The sequence below is a fragment of the Oncorhynchus nerka genome, linkage group LG16, assembly GCF_034236695.1.
Source record: "Oncorhynchus nerka isolate Pitt River linkage group LG16, Oner_Uvic_2.0, whole genome shotgun sequence".
Lineage (NCBI taxonomy): Eukaryota > Metazoa > Chordata > Actinopteri > Salmoniformes > Salmonidae > Oncorhynchus > Oncorhynchus nerka.
The window spans coordinates 1,145,738-1,172,916 of record NC_088411.1 but is presented as its reverse complement, the minus strand read 5'-3'; the positions used below and the strand labels follow the sequence as shown (position 1 = coordinate 1,172,916).

Below are 27,179 nucleotides of genomic sequence, written 5' to 3'. Positions count from 1 at the left end.
CCTGTTCAGGGGCAGAACAACAGATTTGTACCTTGTCAGCTCGGGGATTCGAACTTGCAACCTTTCGGTTACTAGTCCAACGCTCTTAACCACTAGGCTACCCTGCCACCCCAATAAAGGAGTGGTTCTGCAGGTGGCAACCACAGACCACTTCTCAGTTCCTATGCTTCCTGGCTGGTGTTTTGGTCACTTTTGAATGCTGGCGGTGCTTTCACTCTAGTGGTAGCATGAGACGGAGTCTACAACCCACACAAGTGGCTCAGGTAGTGCAGCTCATCCAGGATAGCACATCAATGCGAGCTGTGGCAAGAAGGTTTGCTGTGTCTGTCAGCATAGTGTCCAGAGCATGGAGGCACTACCAGGAGACAGGCCAGTACATCAGGAGACGTGGAGGAGGCCGTAGGAGGGCAACAACCCAGCAGCAGGACCGCTACCTCCGCCTTTGTGCAAGGAGGAGCAGGAGGAGCACTGCCAGAGCCCTGCAAAATGACCTCCAGCAGGCCACAAATGTGCATGTGTCTGCTCAAACGGTCAGAAACAGACTCCATTTTTTTATTTCACCTTTATTTAACCAGGTAGGCTAGTTGAGAACAAGTTCTCATTTGCAACTGCGACCTGGCCAAGATAAAGCATAGCAGTGTGAACAGACAATACAGAGTTACACATGGAGTAAACAAAGGGTGAGGGTGGTATGAGGGCCCAACGTCCACACAACACCGTGCAGGACGTTTGGCATTTGCCAGAGAACACCAAGATTGGCAAATTCGCCACTGGCGCCCTGTGCTCTTCACAGATGAAAGCAGGTTCACACTGAGCACATGTGACAGACGTGACCGTCTGGAGACGCCGTGGAGAACGTTCTGCTGCCTGCAACATCCTCCAGCATGACCGGTTTGGTGGTGGGTCAGTCATGGGTGGCATTTCTTTGGGGGCTGCACAGCCCTCCATGTGCTTGCCAGAGGTAGCCTGACTGCCATTAGGTACCGAGATGAGATCCTCAGATCCCTTGTGAGACCATATGCTGGTGCGGTTGGCCCTGGGTTCCTCCTAATGCAAGACAATGCTAGACCTCATGGCTGGAGTGTGTCAGCAGTTCCTGCAAGAGGAAGGCATTGATGCTATGGACTGGCCCGTTCCCCAGACCTGAATCCAATTGGGCACATCTGGGACATCATGTTTCGCTCCATCCACCAACGCCACATTGCACCACAGACTATCCAGGAGTTGGCGGATGCTTTAGTCCAGGTCTGGGAGGAGATCCCTCAGGAGACCATCCGCCACCATCATCAAGGCAAAAGTTGGCTAGTTCGAAGAATCTCAAAAAAACATTTATTTTGATTTGTTTAACACTTTTTTGCTTACATGATTCCATATGTGTTATTTCATAGATTTAATGTCTTCACTATTATTCTACAATCTAGAAAAAAAAAAAAAAACCTTTCAATGAGTAGCTGTGTCCAAACTTTTGACTGGTACTGTGCATTACATCTATTCACCTCAGACTTTGTGCCAAAATGTATGGTTTTACACATTTGGCACCTACCTAACAGATAAATGTAGATGTGGACATTCTTGAAATGGGACTCCCACTAATGTTTAGTGACTGCTCCTTGTTAACATACTGAAAAACTCAAATGCTTCACTGACAAAAAATGAGGGAAAGTCAGTTCAGTGCAGTTTATGGCACAATATTGGAGAACTCTGGTGCAGAAATCATGAACTCTTTGCAACGATGCACCCTCTGAACCAAGACTGGGCTAAAACGGAATATAATGGTCTTATATAGTGCATAAACACCATGTCAGAATACAGATCCTTCCTTTTTTAACTCAATGACTACGTTTCATTACACAAACAGGTTCATAAAATATTTACATTGCCTTCTGTAAAAAACAATCCAAAGATGTCATTGAAATTGTGGTTTAATGCCCTTTGATGGAACGAGGCCATTTTCCAACACAGGAATATTTGCCCAGCAGGAGAAAAGACAATACACAATGCCAAAGTATTCATAACCCTCCAATTGCAGTTCACAACATGGCAATCCTAGAGTTGACTTGACAGGGATTTTTCCTACACAGCTCTTCCCTTTGATTTGACCTTCTTCCTTACTTCCACCCAGTAAGCAACTGGAGAGATTCATTCTTCCCCACCCAGTTGAAGCTGCTAGTCCCAGCACACATTTACTTCGCAGGCCTTCGTCTATTTGACCTTTATTTCTACACTGGCGTCCAAATCAACTCAAGTCACTTGTCCAACAAGGGACACCCAACCCAAATGACCTTAGCACAAGAGCACATCATAGGGCTAAACTGGCCCAATCAAACTTTGCCAGGGTCAGTGATACTTTCCAAGAGGCAGACAGAAATCCTTAAAAATACAAAAATGTTTATTTCTGAAAATGACAAATGAAAAAAAAAACTCTAAACCATACAAATTGTTGTTTGGTTATTAGCATACCAGGATCTAACAATGGATTAATCGGTCACTCAGGATCAGACAGACGCTCAGAAGCAATCAATACATCTCCACCCCTAAATTATATAAATGTAGCCAAACGTTGAGGCAAAGTAGAGGGCCAAAAGAGGGCACTAGTAGTGTGAAATGGCATCCATTCTGGACTATGTACTCACAGTATGAAGGGGACAAAAGTGTCCGATTTATTTGAGTTAAAAACAAAACCCAACCCAAATAAAGTGATGTTGACAACCATTTGAAATATCATGAAGGGGAATTGACTGACTCTTGGCATGAATATGATGAGCACAGCAAGATTTAGAGGGAGCTAGTTTTACTAAATTTAACACAGGTTAGCATTTGTCATCACAAATCTTGTTCTGGAGGTAGCTCTGCGGAGTGGTCACTAGCTGGCACAAAAAAATCACTTTAAACCTAACCACAATGCTAACCCTAATGCATAACCTTAAATTATGACCAAAAAGCTCATTTGTTTTCATGAATACCTACAGTATAGCCCCTTTTGACTTTTCAGCTGGCGCGTCTAAGGGGAAATTGCAGTTCTTCCTCCAGGACAAGACTCAAGAGAAATGTCAACATGCAAATTTAACAGCTGGGCTATCCCAATGTTTTCTAACCTACCTTCAACTAGCTAAAACCCCATCTGCTTCAGAAAGATATGAACAGAGAGAAATGAAGAGACCACCTTGACCAAACGCCTTGTCCCGGGCCTGTAAAAGAAGCAGTGTTGGTGGCGCTCGATATTGCACCTTTTCCTGTGGCAACGGAGTCAGCTGTAGGCTTTGTAAGCCCAATCTTTATTCTACAGGAGATAAACATGTATTTCTCTTTCTTAAACTTTTATTGTGGTTGTACAATATTCCCTGATGGCCTGCTGTGGCCGATGAGATTTTAACAGAATCCTGAAAGAACATCAAAAAATAAAATAATGCGAATTAGAGGGGTGATGGAATTGTCCGTTGAGGGGGAACCGGGAATCCTGTTGACTTTTTTGGTCGCTCTCCCATGTCCCCTTCTTAAAACGTTACACACTCTGGTCACACACACACCCGCCGCTGTGCTGCTGTGGTCCCGCCATTTGTTCTGAGGACGAAAAATACACAAGATCTACAGTAAGCACAGTGGTTTGAAAAGTCATCCTTTCCTGTTTGGAAGGATGCAGTGAATTATGCAATCTGACAGAACATGTGGCAAGTGTGCATGTGTCGCTCTTGAAGAGCCCCACCTATGTTAGCTTCTTCGCTTTGTTGTAAAGCGAGTCCACAACTTTGCTCATGTTCTGAATAGTTTCCAAGGCCGCTCCATAAGTCTTGTCAACTGGTGGCTCATCAAATATGATCAAGACACCCTCACCTTGGTCCAGGATCCCTATAATGAGTCATAAAGGCAATTTAGACTAAACATTTCACTGAACAGAATACAAGTAGAGGTGTGATACAGTAGTTTATACCAGACATGTATCAAGCAAGTAGAGAATTGATTTACCATGAAACTTCTTGTCCAGGATCATCTGTGACAATTTCCTCTCGACATCCGCCTGAGGGGGGAAAAAACAACACATATCCACCGATTACTGACAATACATCAAGGCATATAGGATTCATAAGATGTGTGACTATTATAACACAGGACTAAATGCTTGCCGATTTTCCCCCTTCTCAAATACCAAAGAAATTAAAGGTAGCAAAGCAGAAACAGCTATACCTTTGACAGTTTGATGAGACCTGATATGTGTTCAATCTGGAAAGGAGAAACACCATAAAGGATTATGATACGAGTGGTTAGTTAGAAATCCAACATCAAGCCATATTTACCATCCCCGGATGCACATACCTGTACTCTGGAGAAGGGTTCGATGACACGGATAAGGTTCCCTTCCAGCAGGTTGTCATACAGTGTGGCCAGGTGGGTTCTGATGATGGGGTCGTCTCTCAACTCGGCTTTGTATTCTGTAAGGGCCTAGAGATGGAGGGGGGGGAAATAGGAGGAGACGGAGAGGAAAGAAAGAGCGGAAAGAAAGAGGGAGAAAAGAAAGAGGCTTAGTGGGGAGGAGAGGGAAGGTGAGACAAGGGAGGATACAAATGGGCCTGTCACAATAGAAGTCCTCAGACAGACACACAAAAAAAACATTGCACCAACAATGAGGGCAAAAGAGAGTTGTTACCTTTTCAAAGTCTGCTAATGATCTGTTCTTGCTGGCTTGAGCAACACATTTCAGTGCATCTGTCTGCAAAGGGAGGTAGAGACTACGGTCAGCCAGGTACCAACCAATTTAAACTTGTTACACAATGCAAGTTGAGGAAAAACCACCTCCACACAGGCAAATGGTGGGTTCTTACCTGTCGGCCCGCATGCCGCAGGGCCAGTTTACCGCTGATCAGGGATTGCACCTCTTCTGGTCTGAAAGAGACCAGCACCAGAGGGTCAACCAAGTCGGAACACATCAACGCTACCCCAAGCCATACCTGTATGCTTCATATCATTGCGACACAGCTAGGAGGTAGTATCACTTACAGGCTGAGCATGATCTTGCAGAGCAGCATGTATTTGAGACCGGTAATGGCTTTAGGGTGGTCAATGGAATCGTAGCCCTCAAAGGCCTCAAAGAAGTAGGAGTAGGCAGTCTTCCAGTCTTTCTCCGAAGCTGCGTGGACAATCCCTGCAGGGAGGAAGCATGGCACTTCACCACCTCAACACACCACCTCCTTAAATTTGGGTCAATAAACTAATTCTGGGTGTTACAAATGAGTAAGGTATTGACATTGAAATCCTTTGTAAATTAATACACAATGAATATAGGCCATTTTTCTGATGAATTGACAGCTTCATTGATTATTTTATTGATAGAACAAAACAAGAGCTCAGAGTGTATTCTATTCTGTTGTATAACTTTGTTGTTTCTGACAAAATAACAACATAAGCTGCCATTAGTGTTCCTCAATGGCTTAGCAACTGTAGGGGGCTATGGATGGAGGCTCGTTCACTGGGACTGACCTGACATCATGTCCAGGGCGGCTTGCAGCTTGGGGGGACAGTAGATGCCGTTGGCCGTGGTGCGGGCTGAGGTGAGAGCGGCACGGGCCTTGGGCAGGTTGCTGAGCGCGTGGTACGTCTTGCTCTCCTGCAGCTGCACCTCCACCAGCAGCGCCTTGTCATCCATCTTCTTCAGCTCATGGAGCAGCTGGGTGCCTGAACACCAGAAAAACATAATAGAATGGTCATATAGTAATTTAGCGGACACTTATCTAAAGTGCCTTCTAGTTAACACATCTTTGGTATACATGTGTGTGGCCCACAATCTTGGTGTTGTGGAATATTAAAGATCAACTCAATGTCATGAGTCTCGACCTGTTTGACAGCTCATTATAAGGCGTCCAGGAGACGGGGGTGAATGGGATACTAAGTCACGCTACATAGCGTTGGATACAGCTATGGGTGAACATATCCAATGCTTAGCCCTCCACGCTCAGACAGATGCTGAGCTCATGGAGCATGGATAATAATGTCAGTCCATACAGATAGAACTGTCACTCACCAAGCGCCAAGGCCTCCTGGTATCTTTTGGTGTCAAAATAGAGCGAGATCAGACGGGCCTGGGGAGAGGGGAAGAGTAATGTGTCATTGATTGCCATTGAAACACATCATAGTGTAAAAATATGAATGATATCACTTTGGGGATGGTAGGGAACTATGTTGAGAGAGACTAAATCACATATGGTCTTCAAACTAAATCGTCAGTCTACAACAGCTCGTCTTCTAGGTGAAGGGGGTCAGCTTACCTCAAGAGCCTGCCTGAGGAAGGTCCTCTTCTCCACCTTGGCCCACTCAATGCATTCCAGACACAGCTCCACCTCCTGGCCTGTAGCTGCCTCCATGTCTAGGAAGAGGTCAAGCAGGGAGCGGACCAGCCGGGCTGCCTTAGCCTTACTGATGGAGATGAGGAATGGCCGCACAAACTTCAGCAGACCCCCCAACTCTGGGGTAGAGGAATGACCACAGCAGAAATTAGGGCTAAATGAATTACAACAGTAAGCATATCTTGTCAACCAAATAAGTCTATCTATCCAAGGTTGTGTTGTGTCTGTCAAAATAGTGATGTTAGCTTAATAACTGGAAATAATCTGTTATTGGGTACTACTGAACATTTAAGCAATACTGTGAATCATTGTGCAGCTAATGGATTACACACTCCCAAGTTAGTCTAGGTCAGCAGCCAGGATAATAGACCAGATATGGTGTTTGTGTTGAGGCTCACCTGCAGCCTGTCCTGTTTTGGCCAGGAGTGACCCCAGCTCCAAGATGCTTTGTTCTTTAACCCGAACGGCTTCTTCATCACTGTCCTGGATATCTCTCCTCACTGTTCGACAAGGAAAATAATGCACAGATTGTCAGTGTATGAAAAGACATAGCCAATGTCAGTCTCCTAGTCCTAGCTAACACTACTGTGTTCCTTGTCTGTCTTAGTTACTGTCTACTAGGCTTGCAAGTCAACAGCTACCTGGGGCACTGTGACTAATGCAATTTGATGACAACTACAACACAGGGAATAGCATGCTACAAAGCTAACTACAGAACTATCAACAACAAGTTGGTAGTTAATTAGTTACCTAGCGATAGCTATTGAAGAACAGTAGATTTGACCTCACTGGTCATTTGGCAACGTAAGCAAGCAAACTTAGTAACTAATTTTAGAGCGTCTAACAGTAGCTACATTGTCTACACCAAAATTACACACCTAACTAAGATTAATTTAATTATCAGGTGCATTGAGGTAGCTAGTTAGCTAGCTGACTGGTTACTATAGTTGGCAAACTAGCTTTTATTACAAGGCTGCTAGCTAGCTAGCCAACAACACTAGCTAGCTACCTAACGTTAGCTATCTAGCGACTTTGAATTGTATTGTGATAACTGTTAGTTACAAACATGTTGCATAAAAACAACATAATAACTAGCTAACGTCTTTGCAGTCAGTCTGGGCGTTCCAGATCATCATGGCCTACTATAGCTAGCCAGTCATCCCAACGACCACCGTGCTAGCTATCTAGCTAGCAACCCAACGATTCTACAGTGAGTCAGCACCGCACACAAACCGGCTCTCGTCAGTGTATAAAACTGACTTTGCGGTGACTTAAATCGAACATAAATACAACAACAATGCGGGTCTTTCTCGTCTAAATGCCCACCACCATTACTTACCGATAGAATGCAGAATATCAATAGAGGCGTTACGATCCGTGCTAATGAGAGACTGAGCTCTCTGAAACTCAACCACTGCCGCAGCCGCCATCTTAGCTAGCCAGCTACCGATTCAAAAGCTGCCTGCCTACAACAATCAACAATGCCATAAGGAAATACGTCAAGGACTACGCAGCTACATCACGGGAGAGGGAGCCAAATATACGTTTTGGGGATTTGTAGTTCAGTATTTATAGTAAACAGTATATGGTTATATTACGGTTATATTTTGCCGTGCTGACTGACTCAACCCAATCAAATAAATTGTAGGAGCAGAATGTGATGCCAATTTCACTTAGGCCCGATCATCAGCATTTAGTGTAGGGCCTACACAGTTGTGTAGCGAGGGTACGCTATACACTCACTTCTTCATCCCCATGTTGTCTGCTTGACAATAAAAGAAAGTTGAAAGAAAACTAATAGAAGTTTATATGGTGGAATTTGGGCTATAGGCTACTTTGAAGCAAGGTAAGACATGCCTCAATCAGTGGTGTAAAGTACTTCTGCTTAAGTCGTTTTTGGGGGGTATATGTACTTTATATTTCGGACAATTTTTATTTTTACTAAACTACATTCCTAAAGAAAATAATGTACTTTTTACTCCATACATTTCTCCTGGCACCCAAAAGTACTCGTTACATTTTGAATGGCTAACAAGACAGGAAAAGGGTCAAATTAATGCACTTATCAAGAAAACATCCCTGGTCATCTTGCGGACTCACTAAACACAAATGCTTGATTTGTAAATTATGTCTGAGTGTGCCCCTGGCTATCCTTAAATAAAAAAACAAGAAAATTGTGCCTTCTGGTTTGCTTAATTAACACCCAGATAAGGCCACTCGATGTTATCCTCACAATTATCCTGATAGGTATCCATCTGGTGTTTTCTGTAATGACCTTAGTGATCACTGTTTTACAGCCTGTGTTCGTAATGGCTGCTCAGTGAAACGACCTGTCCTGATTTGTCATAGACGCTTGCTAAAATACTTTAATGAATTAGCCTTCCTTCATGAACTGGCCTCAAATTGTATCGAATTGGCTTGATCCCCTCTGTCGAAGAAGCTTGGACCTTTTTTGATATTTTCAGTGGTATTGTTAAACATGACCCAAATAAAATTAGAATTAAAAACAGTTTCAGCCCCTGGTACGACCGTGATTTTGCACAGTTACTCCACTTCAAGCATTGCATTTGGCGAAAGGCTCAGCACACGCATACTCAGGCTGACTGGCTCCCGTTTAGGCAAATGAGAAATATGTGCACCCAGGCTATCATGAAGGCCAAAGTTAGTTACTTTAAGGAGTAGTTCTCTCTCTCTAGGTCTAACCCCAAGAACTTCTGGAAAACGGTTAAAGACCTGGAGAGTAACCCTCCTCCTCACAGCTGCCCATGTCCCTTAATTTGATGTGGTTGTTACTGACAAGAAGCACATGGCTGAGCTCTTTAATCACCACTTCGTTAAGTCAGGATTCCTATTTGACCCAGCCATGCCTCACTGCCCGTCCAACATTTCCTCATCTCCCACCCCTTCTAATGCGACTATCCCCGATGCGTCTCCCACTTTTCCCCCTGCCCTGCTACAAAGTTTCTCCCTGCAGACAGTCACTGAGTCTGAGGTGCTAAAGGAGCTCCTGAAACTTGACCCCAAAAAACATCTGGGTCAGATGGTTTAGACACTTTCTTCTTTAAGGTTGCTGCCAAGCCTATCTTCAACCATTTGGAACCCCTGTCTCTCCTTTTTGGGGACGTTCCCATTACTTGGAAGGCAGCCACGGTTCATCCTTTATTTAAAGGGGGAGATCAAACTGATCCTAACTTTTATAGGCCTATTTTTATTTTGCCCTGTTTATCAAGTGTTGGAAAAACTTGTCAATCAACTGATTGGCTGTCTTGATGTCTATAGTATTCTCTCTGGTATGCAATCTGGTTTCTGCTCAGGTAATGGATGTGTCACTGCAACCTTATAGGTCCTCAACGATGTTGCCATTGCCCTTGATTCTAAGCAATGTTGTGCTGCTATTTTTATGGACTTGGCCAAAGCTTTTGATACTGTAGACCATTCCATTCGTGTGGGCCGGCTAAGGAAAATTGGTGTCTCTGAGGGGTCTTTGAACTGGTTTGCTAACTACCTCTCAAAGAGTGCAGTGTATAAAGTCCGAAAATCTGCTGTATCAGCCACTGTCTGTCACCAAGGGAGTACCCCAAGGCTGGATCCGGAGCCCCATGTTATGCTCAATTTACATTAACAACATAGCTCAGGCAGTAGGAAGCTCTCATCCATTTATATGCAGATGATAGTCTGCTGGCCCCTCCTGGATTTTGTGTTAAACTCTACAGCAAAGCTTTTTTTGGTGTCCAAAAAGCTTTCTCTACCCTTAACCTGGTTCTGAACACCTACAAAATAAAGGTAAAGTGGTTTGGTAAGAAGAATGCCCCTCCCCCCACAGGTGTGATTGAGATAGTCACCTCATAAGTACTTGGGAGTATGGCTAGATGATACACTGTCCTTCTCTCAGCACATATCAAATCTGCAGGCTAAAGTTAAATCTAGACTTGGTTTCCTCTATTGTAATCGCACCTCTTTCACCCCCTCTGCCAAACTAACCCTGATTCAGAGGACCATCCTACCCATGGTAGATTACGCAGACATAATCTATAGATCGGCAGGTAAGGGTGCTCTCAAGCGGCTAGATATTCTTTACCATTCAGCCATCAGATTTGCCACCAACGCTTCTTATAGGACACATCACTGCGCTCTATACTCCTCTGTAAACTGGTCATCTCTGTATACCCATCGCAAGACCCCACTGGTTGATGCTTATTTATAAAAACCCTCTTAGGCCTCACTTCCCCCTATCTGAGATATCTACTGCAGCCCTCATCCTCCACATACAACACCCGTTCTGCCAGTCACATTCTGTTAAAGGTCCCCAAAGCACACACATCCCTGGGTTGCTCCTCTTTTCAGTTCGCTGCAGGTAGCGACTGGAACGAGCTGCAACAAACACTCAAACTGGACCGTTTTATCTCCATCTCTTCATTCAAAGACTCAATCATGGACACTCTTACTGACAGTTGTGGCTGTTTTACATGATGTATTGTTGTCTCTACCTTCTTGCTCTTTGTGCGGTTGTCTGTGCCCAATAATGTTTGTACTATGTTTTGTGCTGCTACCATGTTGTGGTCATGTTGTGTTGCTGCCTTGCTATGTTTTCTTTATTCTCTCTCTGTGGTGTTGTCGTGATGTGTTTTGTCCTATATTTATAATCCTAGCCCCTGTCCCCACAGGACTTTTGCCTTTTGGTAGATAAGAATTTGACTTGCCTAGTTAAATACTGTAAATGATTAAATAAAAATTAAAAAGGAATTTGAAATTATTTTACTTTTCACACTTAAGTATTTTTTTAGCAATTACATTTACTTTTGATACTTAAGTATATTTTAAACCAAATACTTTTTGACTTTTACTCAAGTAGTATTTTACTAGGTGACTTCATTATAATATGAAGTAAAATGTACAGGTTTCAAACAACAGGAAAAATATAGCCTTGCTATGATGATAATAATAGGCCTAACCATCTTCTGGTAGATGGAAAGGCTTTCCCAAAAACCTTCTCAATTAAATGTTAACTAGCTACAAAGTAGCCTATGCCTACCTGGCAGAATGATATCATGATTATTTGCATCAATCCAGTGGCCATTTGTTTTGCAAACTCCTTCATGTGCTACAGAAATACCACTAACAAACAGTACTAGTTGCCTGCTCACTTGAATTAAAGGGTAACTACACTCAAAAATATAAATTTATTCGATTTTTCCCAGACCTCAAAAGTGATCTCCTGGTGTATTTGTTTTAAGCATTGTTATTGATTTAGAACATCAAATTTGGTCAAATCTGGAAAAACTGAATTTCTGACACGGCCTACTATTAGCACTTACCCAGTACAGCGTCGGTTGGCCTGACTGTGAAAGACCCATTTCAGAGTGTATGTCACTATTCTCAAATGATTTTTCACACAGGGCGCCTTTCCTTTGCGGGGTGGGCCATTTGAGAATTTTTTGGCAACTTTGGAGTACACCCCCTTCTCTAGACACCACTGGGCCTACACCATTTAATTCAAAGTGGTCTGTTCATGGAGAAAAAAAAAGTGAAAAGGAGATTAATATACCCTTACTAGGTCTGAACAATGATAAGTTGGACACTTAACAGGATGGTGCATCTCAAGAGATTTCATACTGCAAAATGTCATTTATTTTTTAATTCTATCATGGCTATCCCTACATTTAGATTTATGCGACTCATTTTGACAGCCTAGATGTGATCTGAAATGTAGGTTATTGATAAATAAAAATCTTTCATAACTGTGGGTATTTATTTATTGGCTACTTTTCTTGTTTAATTAAAACAGTTGGGCTACATGCTCAAATCCATTCATTGAGTGCAGCTTTGTTGTGATTGGACGGAGTTGCAAATTACAGCACCACGGACAGAGCTCGACCACTGCCTTTCTCCCTTTTACAACAGGGAGCCAGTGGGAGTGCACTGCAACCCTTGAAAGCGCATCTCGCGGTGAGGACCAACAACACATCTTCATATCAGCATCCATTCCACAGTTGCCTACCATCGGCTGAGCACCAGAGACGGGCGATAACTAGGATATGTCAAGGCGTGCGATGCTTTTGCTTGATTAATGCCTTTTCTTTCCTTGGATTGTACTGTTTTTTTATCTGCATTTTCCAAGATGGTTTGAGGTTTCACCTTGATGTGCACAATATCAAATTAATTGGCTGCTACTGTTTAAGAAGCCATCACTGCAGTGCCATTTTTTTCATTTACTGGAGGACAAATATCACACTGTAAGTAATGATTGTATAATTTGTCTAATATTGTAGCCTATTTCGAAGGATAACATACTGAATTATAAATGGTAAACATCAACATGTGAGAATAGGCAACATCACTTGGGAAAATAGGCTAAACTGATAGATTGAGGTATCCTATATTTTTTGTGCAGGAAGCTACCCATATGCACCATAATGAGGAGTCATGTCAAAAGGGTTTGTTGGAATTCCATATTACTCAGCGTCGAGTTTGCGCCTTTTATTAGGACACGGACTCTCGATTTCAGAACCATGGACAGCAGCCGATCTACACAACCACATGTAACAGCCTTGAAACCAAAGCTTGCAGATAGACAAACTGTCTTTATATTTCAATTAACAGGTCAAATAGCCAAACATATGGGATTTTCTGACAAACGAATAGCCTGCTTGAAATCAACTTTAAATCTTTGAGTCGCAATCACTTTTTGTTGTTGTTTTGGTTATGGCTTAATCTTATCTCGTTGAAATGTTTCTCAGCGCACATGACTCAACAATATACTATTATTATTAGGCTAGCCAATAGATGCAAAAGTTAAGAAACAGTGCATAGCAATAATTCGTTAATATAATTTTACAAACATCGTTTTCAATTCTCAATTATTTCGTAGGCTATAGCAAATGTGACCTTCACATAAAGGTGTTTACATTTCAGGCTTCCATTTTAAAACGGTACTACTGTATGAGCATGGATACATCCATCATTCGTTAGGCTTCGATCGAATTAAAGCATGTCCATGTATAATTCAAGAGGAATTGGATGTGTTGAGATCAATATAAAAGTTGAGTAAGTTGGACGGCTGTTTGATTTAAAAAAATTAAAGGCATAGGGCCCTTCGGATGTGTTTACTTTGGTTTACCATGCGGATAGTCGACAAGCAAGCAGTGTAGTTGCTAATCCAACTTGTTGTTATTTGCTGTCAGAACTGCTGAGTGCTTTGAAGGCACCATAACATTCCCTGGTATATGCCTAGATTCACCGTATGTTTTTCATTTACCAAGTAAAAACAACACAGCTTAATTAGATCATTCAAATTGGACCACCGAGCACTTGTCGATATAAAATCTACTGTATACACCAGGCGTATTCCACCGAGGGCCCGCTGCCCCCTAAGGGTCATATTGTTTTTATGAATATCTCTATCAACAACAGAATAAACGAATTTTGAATTGCATATCTACAGTAGAAAATAGTAAAATATCTTGTTTCTGATGATTTCTTTATTTCTCAAATCCTATTATTGAGGAAGTTACACTTACTAGAGTATCTGACATAGGCTTTGAAAAAGCACCAGCGATTAGGCTTCCAGTGCCAGAGGTGTCATGCCCATAGGGGGCACATGCCCCCTCAGATATGTCCTGTTTTTAAAATGTTCAGATGTAAAATTAATGACTAAATCACTAGAATTATACGTAATTATTATGGCTCTAGATTGCAGGAAAAATCTGAATTCTCCAATCACCCCCACTCCATCCTCACCTACTAGGTGCTCCCTCTAAAATAATAGGTGCATGACCGCCCTCAGTGCGGCATGTGCCGCTGGTAAGCTTTCTTGATTTGATTTGACTTGGACATACAATTTGCCAACACATGGCTAACCTTTGTTTAAAACCAGCTAAACAGCTGCTTTGAGTGAAAATGTGTTTGGAGTTACCGTTCTAGCTAAAAGGAATTGAGAGTTTACACTTCCTCTTCCAATTATAATGTGGGTAGGTCAAAACAAATATGTTTACCAAATCTATTCATTTAAAAAATGTGGATTACTTGTTTTTTTTGCTAACGTATTATGGGGATTCCTGGGTTGCCGGTTTGCCTGGGAGGGGGTCCATGCTTATGAAAGCATATCTGAATGTTATGGAAATTCATGTGAATTATTAGAGCCAACCAAGATATCTGAACACAATAGCCTTCACAGCATCACTTATGACATGCTCCTTTTATAAGGACACAGACAGGTGATTTCAGGACCTTGGACAGCAGCCGGCGTACACAACCAAAACAGAATGTAGCCAAACAATGCTTGCAGCCAAATAATCCATAATTATTTTCAATTAGGAAATATCTTTGCGTTTATTTAATTATCACAATCAAGATAGGCCTATTTCATTCTCAACATCAAATACATTGTATATTGCTCACATTTATGAACATGCAATGAGTGGTAAAATATAGCTAATAGCTACTGTAGACATGCATTTAATTTTTGCTAACATTGAACCATTTTTTTTTCCACAGGCACTTTTGACCTAGCTGAGAAGGAGAGCCAAGTGCAAAGAGAGAATCTGCTCAGACCGACTCCTGATCCATCCAGTACGTACCTTCCTGTCAGGACGACAAGGACCTACTGTGGCATTAGATGCCTGAAAGGAACTGACGCTTGTAGCCAGGGTCTCCCAGCTCAGAAGCATTGAGATCCTCAGGACCTTCCCTGCCATTCTCTTTGGTCGGTCATCCACTAACCTAGAGAGGCTAACGCCCCTGGATATTGCTACTCAGTGACCATGGGAACCGTGCTGTCGCTCTCGCCCAGCTACAGGAAGGCGGCCCTCTGCGAAGATGGGCCAGCCACAGTGGGACACTACGCGGCCGTTCAGAACAGCAAGAACGCCAAAGACAAGAACCTGAAGCGTCACTCGCTCATCAACGTTCTGCCATGGAAGCGGATCGTGGCTGTGTCGGCCAAGAAAAAAAGCTCAAAGAAGGTGCAGCCCAACGCTACATACCAGAACAATGTGACCCATTTCAACAATGAGAACCTGAAGAAGTCTCAGTCCTGCGCCAACCTGTCCACCTTCGCTCAGGACCAGAGCACCCCGGCCCTCGTCAAGAGCTCCAACAATGCCGCATCGTCAGTCAAGAAGGCCCCCCTGACCAACTCTAATGCAGCCCCTGGCACGCCCAAGAGGGTGATCGTCCAGGCCTCCACCAGCGAGCTCCTGCGCTGCCTGGGTGAGTTCCTGTGCCGGCGCTGCTACCGACTGAAACACCTGCCCCCCACTGACCCGGTGCTGTGGCTGCGGAGCGTGGACCGCTCGCTGCTTCTTCAGGGTTGGCAAGATCAAGGGTTCATCACCCCGGCCAACGTGGTGTTTGTTTACATGCTGTGCCGCGACGTGGTCTCCTCCGAGGTGGCCAATGAGCACGAGTTGCAGGCCGTGCTGCTCACCTGCCTCTACCTGTCCTACTCATACATGGGCAATGAAATCTCCTACCCGCTCAAGCCCTTCCTGGTGGAGAGCTCCAAGGAGACCTTCTGGGACCGCTGCCTGTCCATAATCAACCTGATGAGCGCTAAGATGCTCCAGATCAACTCAGACCCGCACTATTTCACCCAGGTGTTTGCCGACCTAAAGAACGAAAGCCAGAAGGAGGAGGAGAGGAGCCGCTTGCTCATTGGTCTGGACCGGTGAGGGTCCCGGGGCTCAGGGAAGGGGAGGGAAACCAGGGGAGGAGAGGGAAACCAGGGGAGAGGGGCCTACACCAGTTTAGTATTTCAAAGTGGGAGATTGGTTGAGGGAGTAGGAAGAGGGGAGTGGGGAGGGGAAGTTTTGATGGGAAGAGATTCATTTTTAGGGTTAATTTGGCTCAGATCTAGCCAAAACGTTTTAGATTATAAGCATGTTTGAGAGCTAACGGTACAACGGAACGCAGTTTGATGAAAAAAATCGAACATTTTATGGTAAAAATCTTATTTATCTCAAGTTTTCTGAAGACCAAACTAATATTTTTCGAAGGAAAGAATTGCATTTTCACTTTTGACACCTAACAAAAATGCCAGACTTGGGTACATTCTCTACTTACGCACATGTATAAATACATTTGAAAAATACAAAACCGACAATGGGGGAAAAAAATAGAAAAGGAACACATCTACAGCTATGAATGTGGAGAGGACTGAGGCTGCAGCACCCTACCGACTACCTGATGTTTGTTCTGACTGTCTGAGATGCACTGCCTACAACGGGATGGTCAAGGGCCCTTGCGTGACTGGGCTAGTGTTCACATCAACAGACAAGCTGCAACGCTGGCTCTTTAGACTGAAGTGAAAACCCATGTACCCCCACTGCAAGGAAGGATATGGACTCGACAGTTATGCTGCGGTGCAAACAGTATCTGAGCTGAATGGAAAAGTGGGGGCATGGATGCTGGATTCATGTTGTTGTGGCTTTATTGTTTGTGACTTGGCTAGAGGGGTTTGGTGGAGAAAGATTGGTTCAGAAGGACTTGACAACATTGAATTGCATTGTGGGCTTCTTTTTTATTTTTACAACAAGACAATAGGAAATACAACATCAAACACAAGGCTTGATTATCACACTTTATGTTAAGACCTACTTTATTTTCATCTCAGAAAAAAAATGTTTTACTCTTCAAATGCTCAAGCCCAGGGTGGTTTATTATTATTTTTTCTTAAAAAGCTTTTAATTTTTACTTAGAAATAATAAACTAATGCATGTGTGCCATGCAATTTTTCTTGAATTTCTGATGACAATAATGACTTTACTTCTTTCCATTTGATCTGTAATTAAACCAACTGCATCTGCATTAGAGAATGCTGTGAGAAAAGTGAAAACTAGTTTATTTAGCTATGCTTGCTAAAATAGGCTATTTGTTTACCAAGGAATAATTGTGTATTTTTGTCTAACGGTTGTATCTAAAAACACTTTGGAATGAAGGTCCATATTCTGCTACAAGACATTTAACTTGAACAAATGTTTAGCTAGTGCCATATCTTTGATGAAAATCTTGTAGGTCTGAAAACACATCCACATGTTGAGCGATTGGGTGGATTTCCATCTTATAACTAATTGAAACTCAATTGGTTATTTTGGCAAATCCCATGTATTCAAAAGATCATGAATGAATTATAAATTGGTCTGTTTGTGAGTAACTGGTGAGCTTATCTTTGGTGAGAATGAAGATCAATGGTTGTTGCAAATGAATGCTGCAGGGAATAAGCTATAGATTGACCCTAGATTAAAAACCAATTTTTAAAAAGTCTGACCATCGCCAAAGTAACTACCACATCAGAGAGACCTTGAGTAAAGACAAAGACCCTAGAACCCTAGACACAGTGCAATCCCAAACCCAACACACCACCCAGCTCCACATATCAACAAGACAACATAACCATCAGCCAATGGCAGGCCATTTTACTCAGTCACACCAGAGAATATGACAGGTAGCCTCCCCTGGAATAATCTCTTAATGCCAATATTAATCAAATCTAAGACAACAATTTATTCAGATGGAGATGAGATTAGGTTAAACTGTAGGTTATATCCAAGTTGACCTCCATGGAGATAATCAGGTTTTCAATCAGCTGAAGCCACTCTGAGAAATGGACGAGCATAGAGGGCAATAGGAACACCATGACAGCCATGACTACATCTACGTGAGAGCAAATGGAGCAGTCAAGATACATGGCTATCATTTCCATTGAATAACTGTAAAGGCTAGAAACGGGTAGAATGATAGTACCTCCATCTCCAATAACTAATAAGATAAAGGGAGCTGGTAGGTTTTTCTGTCAACCACTGCTGCAGTATATGTCGTAGGAGATAAGTTTAATTGAATCCACAATTTAACAGGAGTAAGTTGTCAATAGTATACATACACTAAACTGGACCTTGGGGGAAAAAATTAAGAGTATATGCCCGTATTTCATCATCTCAACAGTGAGAAATGATGCATGCTTTGTTTCATAGTTGTTTCTCAAATTTCTTTCTGGAAATGGTTGACAGTCATATGCAGACAATACTTTTTTGTTGTGGTTTAAAAAAATAATAATTAATGCTGAAAAAAAGGCTATTCTCTTTTCTCATGTGATGAAGGTTGTTCTTAGGGACTGTTGGTTGATATGATCATTTCTCTCCTCTGCTGTATCAGTTGGACTCAAAGAGAAAAATGAATGGTGCAAGTGTACATGTGTTGTGGAGCAGTAGCGTGGCATTGTTCCTTGTCATGGGGAGATGAAATGCAATAGGAAATGGGTTGTTGGGTGTTGTGTGGTGCAATAGGGGGGGGGACATGCACTTGACAGGCTACTGCTCTGGGGAAAAGGCAGGGCATATGGGGTCAAGGGTCAAAAGCAACTCACTAAAATGTGCCATTTTTTTTCAATTGTATCACTGAGTAGTTGTTTGAAAAACCTTACAAAAAGAGAGAAAAAAGACGTGATAGTTAGAACATTTCTGTTGACTTTTTCTGTATCTTGTTACGTACTTTGTAGAACAAAAAAGAAACAGTGTTAAAGAACTTCAAAAGGGTATTTCATTGACTGCATGTGTGCCGAGTGTGTGAATGTGTGTGTGAGAGTTTATTTGTACAGAAGAATGTGTGAAGTTTGTTTTCTTATAACCAATAGGAAGTGGAAAAAGAGGATACTCTACACTGATAGGCTACTAGTTATTTTGAAAAAGCCTTTGCTGTAATTGAACCTTTTCCAGTTTGTTTCTGCTTTCTTTAATTTATTTTTGTACTGTGATGGAAAATAAAATGCACTGATTGCTCATGATGCACAAATGAGTGGTGTCTTCATCTGCAGTTGGACCCTTCAGTGATATAATCACATACTTTTCACTATTTGTTTACTAGACCCAACATTGGCCCATATATCATTTAAGAGTTGACAGGGTTATGAATTTAAAAAGGGACTAATCCGTGGAATTAAATCCATTAAATTATCATTTGAAGATTAAAATGACATATATCCCCAATTTAGAGGAGAATCCATCTGGTTACACCTGTACATACTGTAAAATTATGAGACAAATAATACAGTATTTTTGAATCATCGTATCATAAAGTCAATGACCATTCAATCTGCCTCCATTTGTTTTCCATTGCCCATATCACGGTTGACAACTCCATCGTGTCCTCCTCCCAGAGCGCTAAGAACCTTGGCGTGATCCTGGACAACACCCTGTCGTTCTCAACTAACATCAAGGCGGTGGCCCGTTCCTGTAGGTTCATGCTCTACAACATCCGCAGAGTACGACCCTGCCTCACACAGGAAGCGGCGCAGGTCCTAATCCAGGCACTCGTCATCTCCCGTCTGGATTACTGCAACTCGCTGTTGGCTGGGCTCCCTGCCTGTGCCATTAAACCCCTACAACTCATCCAGAACGCCGCAGCCCGTCTGGTGTTCAACCTTCCCAAGTTCTCTCACGTCACCCCGCTCCTCCGCTCTCTCCACTGGCTTCCAGTTGAAGCTCGCATCCGCTACAAGACCATGGTGCTTGCCTACGGAGCTGTGAGGGGAACGGCACCTCAGTACCTCCAGGCTCTGATCAGGCCCTACACCCAAACAAGGGCACTGCGTTCATCCACCTCTGGCCTGCTCGCCTCCCTACCACTGAGGAAGTACAGTTCCCGCTCAGCCCAGTCAAAACTGTTCGCTGCTCTGGCCCCCCAATGGTGGAACAAACTCCCTCACGACGCCAGGACAGCGGAGTCAATCACCACCTTCCGGAGACACCTGAAACCCCACCTCTTTAAGGAATACCTAGGATAGGATAAAGTAATCCTTCTCACCCCCCCCCTTAAAAGATTTAGATGCACTATTGTAAGTGGCTGTTCCACTGGATGTCATAAGGTGAAAGCACCAATTTGTAAGTCGCTCTGGATAACAGCGTCTGCTAAATGACTTAAATGTATTGATATGGGGTAAATCAAAGTCGATATAATCAAAGAGTATGAAAGATGACTCTTAGTCTCTAACCTACTCTCCCACACACTTTAGTCCATCAGGAGGCTAGTGATGCCTCTGTTGAGATAGCTCTCATTGACAGGGAAGTGGTGATGCCGTCATCCTGACCTGACTGCAGGATGCTTTAGCAGGCGGATTAGCATCCTGGGAAACAGGTGCCAGATTAGCAGGCGGATTAGCATCCTGGGAAACAGCTGGTAGGTTAGCAGACGGATTAGCATCCTGGGAAACAGCTGGTAGGTTAGCAGACGGATTAGCATCCTGGGAAACAGCTGGTAGGTTAGCAGACGGATTAGCATCCTGGGAAACAGCTGGTAGGTTAGCAGACGGATTAGCATCCTGGGAAACAGCTGCTTGGTTAGCATCCTGGGAAACAGCTGCTTGGTTAGCAGGCGGATTAGCATCCTGGGAAACAGCTGCTTGGTTAGCAGGCGGATTAGCATCCTGGGAAACATCTGCTTGGTTAGCAGGCGGATTAGCATCCTGGGAAACAGCTGCTTGGTTAGCAGGCGGATTAGCATCCTGGGAAACATCTGCTTGGTTAGCAGGCGGATTAGCATCCTGGGAAACAGCTGGTAGGTTAGCAGGCGGATTAGCATCCTGGGAAACAGCTGCTTGGTTAGCAGACGGATTAGCATCCTGGGAAACATCTGCTTGGTTAGCAGGCGGATTAGCATCCTGGGAAACAGCTGCTTGGTTAGCAGGCGGATTAGCATCCTGGGAAACAGCTGCTTGGTTAGCAGGCGGATTAGCGTGGTTTGGCTCCCCCGTATTACCGACAGCACAGAGACAACAGCTGGGAGAAGGAGAAAACATCATAGACTAGCCTACATACCAGCAGACCTTGATGAAGCATGTGTTTTCCTGGTTGTAAACACAAATTCACACACACAAAGACACACACTAGGTGAGCAACACCAAATGTCCTGTCAACTAAAGAGTCATTCCACTGGAACAAATATGTTTATTAATTAAATGATTCAATCAAATAACAATCACTGTGGGTCCTTGTATATTTAACCCTAACCCTTCAGATTTGGTCCAAACACTCATTCATTATCAATATATATACACACACGAGAGAGACAGATATTACAAAAATACACAAAATATTAAATTAGGCAAATAGTTTGATCAGCAAATGAATCTATATATATATATATATATATGGTGTATTGAATATATTGAAGGAAATTAGAATATATATACAGTGAGGGAAAAAAGTATTTGATCTCCTGCTGATTTTGTACGTTTGCCCACTGACAAAGAAATGATCAGTCTATAAATTTTAATGGTAGGTTTATTTGAACAGTGAGAGAGACAGAATAACAACAAAAAAAATCCAGAAAAACGCAAAAATGTTATAAATTGATTTGTTGTTATTCTGTCTCTCTCACTGTTCAAATAAACCTACCATTAAAATTATAGACTGATCATTTCTTTGTCAGTGGGAAAACGTACAAAATCAGCAGGGGATCTAATAGTTTTTTCCCCTCACTGTATACTCATTACAGAAACTCAACGTTACCACCCCCTAGATTACAACAATGTTCCAACATGTTATCAATCTTCCTCAATTCTCAATTTGCAGATATCGTTGCACTAAAATTAAAACAATTGCTGAGAATTGGGTACACATCTTACAATTGTAATCAAAATGGTTACCAACAGCAGAAACTCAATGAAATGTTATAGACTGGGTTCCCTTTCTGAAGGCACTAGGAGTGCTATCTGGCGAGCAAAAAAAAACAATCAAGGGGATTTACCGTACTGTAGGTTAAGCTTTGGATAAGAAAAGTCAAGCCCAACACAAACCAAGGAGGGCAAGGATTCGGCGGGCACAACACCTTCTAGACACAGATCACAAACTGAAGGGTAAAGCTGAAAGAATGTGATGGCACAGGTAAACTATTTTCAACCGCCTTTTTATCCATGTGTACTGAATGTCCAGTAGATGACTCAGGATATTAACAATCTCCATGCTGCATCCCAGAGTGACAGTGAACCATTAGAATCCTTACTCAGCTAAATAATCACGCGTTTGTACCGGTCTTATTTATGTAGTGGTGAGGAAAGTGGGCATCTCATCCAGCTCTGTCTTCATTGATACGCTCTCTCCCGTTCCTCTCTCCCCCCTCTCTCTCCTCCGGGGAACAGGGGGTTCAGAATAAACTCCTCATTGGCCCTGCATTGTCAGTCTACCCACCTGGGCAGAGTGCCAAGAGATGTGATGGAGCGAAGGAGGAGATAGAGCGATAGAGAGAGGAGTGAGAATAGAGGGGAGGAGAGGAGAGGCAACCAAGCCAGGCTTTTGTTCTCAGATAAAAGTATCCTTCCTTTCAAGACAGGCAGAGAGAGAAACCTATTTCAGTCGGATGTGACTGTCACAGACAGTCAGGGGATATGGGGGCGAGCTATAATAAACAAGTTTTACAGGCAGCCCTGAGGACTAAACACATATTAAAACACCTGCCATTAGAGATACACTATCCACAATACATAGCCTACAACTTTCCCCTAATAGAGGGACATTTTCCAGCAGGTTGCAGCCATTTTCTGGTCTAAATATCAAGCAACAGAACAAGGTCATCATACGCCATTGCTGCAAGGTAAAGGAATATTTCTTTAGTTGAGATGAGACACGCTAATTAACTAATTATGTACCAATTTTCCTGGCCAATTTGCAAAGCAATTAGCACTCGGCAGTAATTCTGAAACTGATTGGAGATTTTTAACTGAAAATAATGCCAACTGACAGAGCGATACAGTCCCTAATGAAAGACTACACACCCCTTGCACAGTCTTCACATTTTGCTGCCATAAAATTAAAACAATTAATTAAGTGTTTTTTTTTACTACTGATTTACACAACCTACTGCACATTTCCAAAGTCAAAGAAAATGATAGAAAATCATCTGAATAAATGAAATATAAAACACAAAGATGTCTTGATTGCGTATATCTTCACACTGGAGAGTTATTCCTTTGTGTAATAACCTTTGGCAGCTATTACAGCTGTAAAACATTTGGAATAAGATTCTATCAACTTCACACAACTCTTAGGGCAACATATATCCATTGTTTTTGTCAGCCTAGTCTCTTATTTTCAAGCCGATATGAGTCATGACAGACTGGATCATTCAGGAACACTCAACACCTATTGGAAGGCCATTCTGGTGTGTCTTTGGCATTAAACATTTGTGCAATTGTCCCGCTGAAAAATATAATTATCCGAGGGTTAGGTATTCAGAAGAATGAGGCAGGGTTTCTAACTTTTTATCTGGGCTTTGCTCCTTTCATATTTATTTTAATCCTGACAAACTCCCCAGTCCCTGCCAGTGACAAGCATACCCATAACATGATGCTACATCTGTACAGTATATGCATAGAAATAAGAGGTTAAAATATATATTTGAATGCTCTTCTCAGAGCATGTCGTGACGTTCAGGTTCGGGATATGCTCAACATATCCCACTCACACCCTGTGACAAACTTAAGTTAAGAACGACACACTTCTCATCTGTGCCTCTGACACTGTTCCGTCATTGAAGTACATAGAACAACATTCTCTCCCATTCTTCTTCCAAAAAAACAAAAGGAATGGAAAATGTGTGTATGTAGGACTGGCTGTGGTCTATCTGTAGTCTAAAACAAGGGTTGTGTTAAACATATTTCCATCAAATATCCATTTTAGATACAAATAAATAATGAAAACATACATAGTGCTTTCACACCCCTAGACTTTTCCACATTTTGTTGTGTTACAGCCTGAATTTAAAATGGATTACATTTAGATTGTGTGTCACTGGCCTACACACAATACCCCATAATGTCAAATTAGATGTTTTTACTTCTTTTTTTTTACACTTAAATAAAAACTGAAATGTCTCAAGTCAATAAGTATTCAACCCCTTTGTTATGGCAAGCCTAAATAAGTTCAGGAGTAAAAATGTGCTTAACAAGTAACATAATAAGTTGCATGGACACATTCTGTGTGCAATAACAATGTTGACATTGAATATCTATTTGAGCATGGTGAAGCTATTAATTACACTTTGGATGGTTTATCAATACACCCAGTCTCTAGAAAGATACAGGCATCCTTCCTAACCCAGTTGCCGGAGAGGAAGGACACCGCTAGGGGATTTCACCATGAGGTCAATGGGGACTTTAAAACAGTTTAATGGCAGTGATACAACATCGTAGTTACTCCACAATACTAACCTAAATGACAGAGTGAATATAAGGAAACCTGTACAGATTAGAAATATTCCAAAACATGCATCCTGTAGAAATAAGGCACTATCTTAAAACAGCAAGCAATGTGGCAAAGAAAAACTTTATGTCCTGAATACAAAGCATTATTATTAGGGCAAATACAACAACTCAACACTGAGTACCATTTTTTTTCAAGCATGGTGGTGGATGCATCATGTTATGGGTATGCTTGTCGTTGGCAAGGAATATGACGTTTATTTAGGATAAAAATAAACAGAATAGAGCTAAGCACAGGCAAAATCCTAGAGGAAAACCTGGTTGTCTGCTTTTCAACAGACACTTGGAGACAAAGTCACCTTTCAGGAGGACAATAACCTAAAATACAAGGCCAAATATTCACTGTTCACTGGAGCCAAGTTACAGTTTTGACTTAAATCAGCTTTACAATCTATGGCAAGACTTGAAAATGGCTGTCTAGCAATGATAAACAACCAACTTGACAGAGCTTGAAGAATTTTTGAAAGAATCATTTGCAAATATTGTACAATCTAGGTGTGCAAAGCTCTTAAAGACGTACCCAGAAGAACTCACAGCTGTAATCACTGCCAAAGGTGATTCTAACATGCCTTGATTCAGGGGTGTGAATACCTATGTAAAAAGTTATTTCTGTATTTCATTTTCAATACATTTGCTAACATTTCAAATGTTTCCATTATAGGGGTATTTTGTGTAGATGGGTCAGAAAACAAATCTATTTAATCACTTTTTGAATTCAGGCTGTAACACAACATAATGTGGAATAAGTCAAGGGGTATGAATACTTTCCGAAGGCACTGTAGCCGTGAGAATATACATCTCTGAACAAGATATTCTACTCAAATGAAATGCCGGATAATGTGACACTAATCATGATTAACCAAAGCTAGCGTAACATATAATGATCGATGCCCCGACAAAACAGCTCGGTTGTACATGTGAACTCAACTTGATATCGAAAAGTGAGGGGAAAAAAATCTACTCTTTGGTGAATTAATGTTGTGCATGTGTGTGAGTCTGTCTAATTAACTAAACACATGTGTATGTATTAAACATCTTACATGTCCTATTGAAAAACATTGAGTTACGTCAAATAAATATCTAATCAGAGTTACAAATTTGGCATGGCTTTCATTCTGAGAGTTCTACCCTCCCATGTATCATATCATGCCATCTAGTTCACAAATGAGCTCTATACAAACAGAGGTATGATTCACATATTCCTCATTTGACACCTCATCGTCACTTGTACTTGTCACAGACCGAGTGGCCCCCGAGTGGCCCTTTTAGTTTCCAGGCACTGCCAGGATATAACCGGAGCGGCTCTTGGTGAAGTCTGGCTGCGATTGGTTGATCTTGGGCTCCACAATGACAGTGCACTTCCTGCCATTCATACTGCACTGGATGGGACTGGCGATATTCACCTGCAGCTTCCTCTTCTCACTGCAGAGAGGGAGAAAGAGACATAAAAAGAAAAACGTGTCAAATCAAATCGTATTGGTCCCATACACATGGTTAGCAGATGTTAATGCGAGCGTAGCGAAATGCTTCTAGTTTCGACAGAGCAGTAATATTTAACAGTACCAAGAATTAGAACAGGTTATGGTAGAAATAGTTTTAGTTACTCAGCTCCGTGGTCCTGGAATTCTCTCCTGAACATTTTAACATTTGATGATCTAGTCTCGTTTAACTTCTTCGAGATAGGGGGCGCTCTTTTAATTTTTGGATAAAAAACGTTCCCGTTTTAAACAAGATCTTTTGTCACGAAAAGATGCTCGACTATGCATGTAATTGACAGCTTTGGAAATGAAAAACTCTGACGTTTCAAAAAATACAAAGATATTATCTGTGAGTGCCCCAGAACTAATGCTACAGGCAAAACCAAGATGAAGTTTCATACAGGAAATGCCCCAGATTCTGAAGGCGCTGTGTTCCAATGTCTCCTTATATGGCTGTGAATGCGCCAGGAATGAGCCTACCCTTTCTGTCGTTTCTCCAAGGTGTCTGCAGCATTGTGACGTATTTGTAGGCATATCATTGGAAGATTGACCATAAGAGACTACATTTACCAGGTGTCCGCCCGGTATCCTGTGTAGAAATTATTGCGTAATCTCTAGGTCCATGCGCATTCCATTTCTTCAGAAGAGAAAGTCAACTGCCACGAAGGATTTATCATCGATAGATATGTGAAAAACACCTTGAGGATTGATTCCAAACATTGTTTGCCATGTTTCTGTCGATATTATGGAGTTAATTTGGAAAAAAGTTTTTTTTCCTTACCCAAACGTGATGAAGAAAACGGAGCGATTTGTCAACACAAATAATATTTTTGTAAAAACTTGCTATCTAACTGAGAGTCTCCTCATTGAAAACATCTGAAGTTCTTCAAAGGTAAATGATTTTATTTGAATGCTTTTCTGGTTTTTGTGAAAATGTTGCATGCTGAATGCCAGGCATAATCCTATGCTAGGCTATCAATACTGTTACACAAATGCTTGTTTTGCTATGGTTGAGAAGCATATTTTTGAAAATCTGAGATGACAGTGTTGTTAACAAAAGGCTAAGCTTGAGAGCTAGCATATTGATTTCATTTCATTTGCGATTTTCATGAATAGTTAACG

The 27,179-nt window shown here is 42.1% G+C and overlaps 3 protein-coding genes across 3 annotated transcripts in view; 1 reads left to right on the top strand and 2 right to left on the bottom strand.

Annotated features, from left to right (window-relative positions):
- Positions 1 to 2,371: 2,371 nt before the first annotated feature.
- Positions 2,372 to 7,821, bottom strand: LOC115143888 (26S proteasome non-ATPase regulatory subunit 11B). Its single transcript, XM_029684333.2, has 13 exons — positions 7,675 to 7,821; positions 6,734 to 6,835; positions 6,258 to 6,454; positions 6,014 to 6,071; positions 5,473 to 5,667; positions 4,993 to 5,137; positions 4,818 to 4,878; positions 4,643 to 4,705; positions 4,312 to 4,437; positions 4,183 to 4,218; positions 3,964 to 4,015; positions 3,704 to 3,846; positions 2,372 to 3,561 (listed from the first exon to the last, which is right to left on the bottom strand). Exons 1-12 carry the CDS (start codon positions 7,763 to 7,765, stop codon positions 3,704 to 3,706), a joined length of 1,269 nt encoding a protein of 422 aa, XP_029540193.1. The 5' UTR covers positions 7,766 to 7,821; the 3' UTR covers positions 2,372 to 3,561.
- A 4,430-nt stretch (positions 7,822 to 12,251) lies between these two features.
- LOC115143889 (cyclin-dependent kinase 5 activator 1-like) lies at positions 12,252 to 16,053 on the top strand. Its single transcript, XM_029684334.2, has 2 exons — positions 12,252 to 12,568; positions 14,829 to 16,053. The coding sequence occupies exon 2, from the start codon at positions 15,095 to 15,097 to the stop codon at positions 16,001 to 16,003; it is 909 nt and encodes a 302-aa protein (XP_029540194.2). The 5' UTR covers positions 12,252 to 12,568; positions 14,829 to 15,094; the 3' UTR covers positions 16,004 to 16,053.
- A 5,195-nt stretch (positions 16,054 to 21,248) lies between these two features.
- Positions 21,249 to 27,179, bottom strand: part of LOC115143890 (unconventional myosin-Id) — a 115,063-nt gene continuing 109,132 nt past the window's right edge. Inside the window, exon 22 of the mRNA XM_029684335.2 lies at positions 21,249 to 26,001. Coding sequence (XP_029540195.1) covers positions 25,845 to 26,001 — 157 coding nt within the window. The 3' untranslated portion in view covers positions 21,249 to 25,844. The remainder of the gene's footprint in view (positions 26,002 to 27,179) is intronic.

What these genes read in the sequence shown, in the direction of transcription:
- LOC115143888 (XM_029684333.2), bottom strand. Translation starts at nt 7,765, where the DNA reads ATGGCGGCTGCGGCAGTGGTTGAGTTTCAGAGAGCTCAGTCTCTCATT. An exon ending in CGCCCTGGACATGATGTCAG is followed by an intron (nt 5,138 to 5,472) that starts GTCAGTCCCAGT and finishes TCCTCCCTGCAG; the next exon opens with GGATTGTCCACGCAGCTTCG. An exon ending in CATTAGCAGACTTTGAAAAG is followed by an intron (nt 4,438 to 4,642) that starts GTAACAACTCTC and finishes CTCCATCTCTAG; the next exon opens with GCCCTTACAGAATACAAAGC.
- LOC115143889 (XM_029684334.2), top strand. Translation starts at nt 15,095, where the DNA reads ATGGGAACCGTGCTGTCGCTCTCGCCCAGCTACAGGAAGGCGGCCCTC.